Here is a 5,192-nt window from a genome sequence, read left to right on the forward strand (position 1 = left end):
TGGCCTGATCGAGTCTTGCCTGTGCTATCTCCCTATCAATATGTTGATGTTCTCTATTGTACCTTCTCATTTCTTCTAGTTGTGCATAGAGTTGAGCTTCTGAATGTATCCAATGGTCCTTCTCTCTCTTGAATTGAGCCATTTCCTCTTCAAATCTCATCACTTGGCGTTCCTTACTAGATCTGGCCTCCTCATTTAACTGTATGATTTTTTCCTTAGCTTTGTCTTAGCGCCTTTTCAGTCTTTGTTAAGATGGAGTCATAATCTTGCATTTTTTCCATCAGATTGGCAATTATTCTCTGACCTTTCCAACTTCTTACTGGCGCTTCAGAGGCTTGCTTCATCTGTTGAAGCTGAGCATGGGAAGTTTTATTCTTGCCAATCAAAATCTTCTTTTTACCTTCTGCTTCTTGTTCTTGTAAGTCTTTCTCAAAATTGAAGTTCCTCAAGCTTTTTTCTAAGGCATGAATAGTTGCTTTGTACCCCTTTTCTTTTTCACCCCAAGCCAACCGTTCTTGGATTTTATCATCAAAGGCTTGAACATGCGTCCTTTTTATGGGCCTTCTGGGATCGGGTTCTGGTACATCATCGACACGAGATCTTTTCTCAAACCACCTAGCATAACCTGGATCTATCTCACCTTTCGTCGGATCTGGAACTTGGGTATCATCTTTCAAGTATCGACAACTATTCCAAATATGCTGGATTAAAGCCTCAAGGAGAGTGGCTTCGGGGTGTAGTTCAATCACTTGCGCACTCAAATCCTCATCATCTGGCACCACTTGGTATCTCCCTAGCTGTCTTAGATTTCTCTGTGGTGCATACGGCTGGACACTTCTTAATCCCAACAACAGCAAATAACTCTTCAAGGTTGACATGTGTATCACCTCTCTTACCGGGAGCCATCCCAAAGTCCACTCAATTTGACTTGCCATTAAAGATTTTAAATGGGATATCCAGGCTTCCACCCCTTCTGGAGATTTATATTCTTTTATTCTTTCTTCATAACTCTCGATGAAATTGTCCTTGCTTGGACCATACTGCATGAACTTGGGGTGATGTCGGAGATGTTCAATCAACCACATTTGCAACAAAATATTGCAACCTTCGAAGAATTTTGCCCCAGATTTACACAAAGTCAACGCCCGATAAATGTCTGAGAGAATGATTGGGGCAAGAGTGTGACGTTCTTTGGTAGTGAGGACTTGTACAACTCTGGCTATGCGAATATCAATCGTCCGCTCTTTGTTTGGGAAAACCATGATTCCTAGAAAAGCTACCATGAAAGCGAAGCGTCGGTGAATCTGCCAGGTGTCCTTGTTTTGTTTGTTAGTAAGGCCCTTTTCATGAATTTCAAATCCATCCGGCTTTTCGAACCTTGAATATAGGAAGTTGAAAGAACAACACCCTTTGACAACGTTGCTTTTTCTGATTTGATTTCTGATATTCAGAAGATCAAAGAATCGGTGTACTGAGGGAGCCTTTGGGAGTATAAGATTCTGGTTTCTCAAATCTCCATCAAAACCGGAATATCCAGCTATTTCTTCTAATGTGGGAGTAAGCTCGAAATCAGAGAAGCAAAAGACATTGTGAACAGTGTCCCAAAAAGTCACTAGTGCTGTAATCAAATCATTGCGCGGTTTAACTTTCATAATATCTGTGAGAGCTCCCAAGTACTTAATGACCCATTTCTGACTATCTCCTCCTAACTCATGCCACCACATCTGAAGCCGAAATCGAAACTCATCTACATCTGTGAACGACGGGTTTTGGATGGTGCTCATTTTGTACCTGTGAGTGATTTTTTTTAAAAAAAAAAACAAAATCAAGACTCATTTTGAAAAAAACTCATTAATATTTCTAAAAAAATAAAAAAAACACTTCGATGTGTTTGCTAACTGATAAATTTTTTTTTTGAAGAAAAAAAAAACAACCAAAGGCGGTTGTTCTTGCAAAAACAACCTTCCGACGCCCTTTTGGGGACATTCGGCATATTTTGGACAAGAATGACATTGCCTTACTTATGACAACACAATGACATTTAAGTAGCCACATTTTTAATTATTTATTATCTATTTATTTATTTATTTTTTTATTTTTTATTTTTTAAATAGTTGGGCCCGATGTGGGTTGCCTACGTATCTCACATCCGGCGAGAATCAAACTTACGTAGTTCGTAATAATAAAACCATTTTAAAAAGAAACACGACATTTCCTTTCCTTTTCAGAATTTCAAACTATTTTGGAAATTATTTTTTCTTTTTTCAAAAACAGCCAGTTTTCTTTCTCGGTTCTCACATTGATTTTCCTTTTCTAACTTTTCCTATAAGCTGGTCAACATGAAAATCCGAAACAAATGAATGCACAAGTAGCAAGTAAGATGCATCAGGATGGTCTTTTCATTTCGGGTGCACCTGTCCTAGACAGACCCGACCCCTGTGTTGAGTCTCCGAAGTCAAATGCATATGATGCAAACAAACGTTTCTACTAGGGATCCGGCATGAAGCTGAGTTATTCTAAGTGTAAAACCTGGGGTATACTGTTCTAGACCTGGCTTACTCAAGCGGACAGCTTGAGCCGAAGTGGGGGCAACGTACCGGGAGCACGAAAGTCTACCCGACCTAGTTAGTTGGCCCATCTTCGTTCTATTTGGTATGACTTCTAACAGAAAGGTGGGCCACGCGCACGTGTGTACCATAAATTCAAAAGACTCAGAGAGAAGAAGGGTTTCGTAACAGTTTAATATGCAGTTCAGATAATATCAAAGCGGTAAAAAGCAACATTTAGCACATTAGGCCCAAACATGTGAATAAAACAGATAATAAATAAAGCCAAATATAGCAATTATTCTAAGCTCAAATTCTTGAACCCTGAACCAGAGATTCTGGGTTCGATCCCCAGCAGAGTCGCCAGAGCTGTCACACCTCCTTTTTCCTACACCCGAAGGTATATAAGGGAGTTTTTCCAATTAAAGTGACATTATTCGAAATGGGATTATTTAATTATTTCAGAGTCGCCACCTGGGATAATTTATGGTGTCCCAAGTCACCGGTTAAAATCCCGAATCGAGGAAGTTGACTCTTATTTAATGGTCTACGAACACAGAAATCCGGGTAAGGAATTCTGTTAACCCGAGAGAAGGCGTTAGGCATTCCCGAGGTCCATGGTTCTAGCACGGTCGCTTAGTGATTTATACTTGGCAAAAATTGCCTAATTACTTATTTTAAAACCTATGTGCATTTACCTTTTACCGCTTTTAATCATTTGATTTGTTTGTAATTAAAGAATTGAGTTACGCGTACGTATACTCTTTTCTTTTGACGCGTCAAAAAATCATGTCACGCAAACGTGTCCACAATTAATAGCGCTTGGTTTATTTATATTAAGAAAGGTTTGGTTGAAGTTGCGCAAACGCATCCCTCTAGTTACCTTTTGGAATTAAAATCACAATTATGTTACGGAAACGTATACATAATCACAATACTAGTCTAAATCGAGCCTAAATCAAACTACGATGTTCTTGAATTATTATTATTATTCCTAAATTAGATAACCACATGGAAAAATCAACCAATGATATTCACGACTAATCAACCATCTATTGCGTTAATCTTCTTTTTCTTATTTTGAATTACAAGCATCAATAGTAGTGGTATCAATTAGGTAAGTAATTAAGTATGACTATTTTTCTTTTCTTTTTCTTGAGATCATACAAATATACATCCCCACATATGAATTACTACAATATAATGAACAAGTACGGATTAACATAGTGCAGATGCATTTGTACCAAAGTCTCAATGTGAAATTAATTAACAAAGTGGCTACTAAAACAAAATATATGAGATGAATTGTTGGGATTAAATTAAAATCTTATTCTAACACTTTTTTTCATTTAGTGATCTTTCAAAATGGTCCTAACGTGAAAATGGATCATACAGACCCATAATTGGTACTAAAAGCAAAAAGCAAAAGCAAAAGCAAAAAGCAAAAAAAAAGCAAAAAAAATACTACTAATATTTTAGTCGCTTTTTATATTTCTGAAAAAAAATTCAAAGTTATTTAAAACACATCGTAAACCACGCTACATAAAATGCACCCGTGGTTCACGACACATTTTATATAACATTGTTGGAAATTAGAACCGGGCCACATGAAATGTACTCCCGAATTTTAGTAGCCATGATAATTATATAATTAACGCGCATAAAACAACTACGCACCTTTAAGTTTGCGAGAGCCATGAGTTTTTAGATTTTATTGGGCATAGCGCACCTCGATTATTCTAACTAAGTTTCGAAATCATCTCGAAAGAACCGTAAACTATCACGTAATTGTTTATTACGGCACACCTCCTATGCTAAAGATGCGCCAAATTAATTAAAAGGGCTATTAGAATTGTAATTACCTAAATGTTAAAGTTCAAACTAACCTGATTACATAAGGACACGAATTGGACCAGCCAGTGAATAAATTTAGGCCCAAATTAAATCCAAGTCTAACAAAGGGGGAGGGGGCATTAATATTTGACCCTAATCGAATCCTTGTGATCCCAAATCGATCCGACTATGAGGATTAAGGCCCAAATGGCCATCATGGAATCATATCACAAATGAAACTATAGATCTTTGGCATTAAAGTCGATGCATCATTGGTTGTTTAAACAACAAACATTTTCATTAAGTCAATTGAATTGTTCAGGCTGTATTTACAATTCCCTATGCACAATCAAATTATTAATCTGCCCACTAGCACAATCTTTGCATTCAGCTTACATATATTGACATATGTTTTCCCGCGCCCCATTTCCTCACCTTAAATTCCATTATTAATGACCTGAAATTAGTAGCTACCTAGCAAAGCAACAAGAAATCAAGTATAACACACTCTAAGCTAATATGTAAGGGTCCGCTTGATGGGTTTCCATCGAGTTTCTTTCCAACAGTCCAAAGTAGCTATGGCAACAAGAAAAAGTATCTTTATGCCAAAACAAGCTAATGACAACTCTTTGCAATGATTCTACAGTACATTAATAATGTCAAAACCATGAGGTTTACACAAAATGAAACTAAACCAATTCGAGCACATTGAAGTTATCAGACTCCATTTTTCATTTTTTTCAATTTCAAGCCAAACATCATGATAAAGGTTCAGGAGTAGGTACCTGGAGATCAATGAAATAAGAAAAGGAA

General features: G+C 37.1%; 1 protein-coding gene across 1 annotated transcript; it reads right to left on the reverse strand.

Moving 5' to 3' along the window:
• Window positions 1-215: 215 nt before the first annotated feature.
• LOC138878174 (uncharacterized) lies at window positions 216-1,784 on the reverse strand. The gene has a single exon (XM_070157840.1). The coding sequence runs from the start codon at window positions 1,782-1,784 to the stop codon at window positions 216-218; it is 1,569 nt and encodes a 522-aa protein (XP_070013941.1).
• Window positions 1,785-5,192: the final 3,408 nt, after the last annotated feature.

Source organism: Nicotiana sylvestris, chromosome 9 (assembly GCF_000393655.2).
Source record: "Nicotiana sylvestris chromosome 9, ASM39365v2, whole genome shotgun sequence".
Taxonomy (NCBI): Eukaryota; Viridiplantae; Streptophyta; class Magnoliopsida; order Solanales; family Solanaceae; genus Nicotiana; species Nicotiana sylvestris.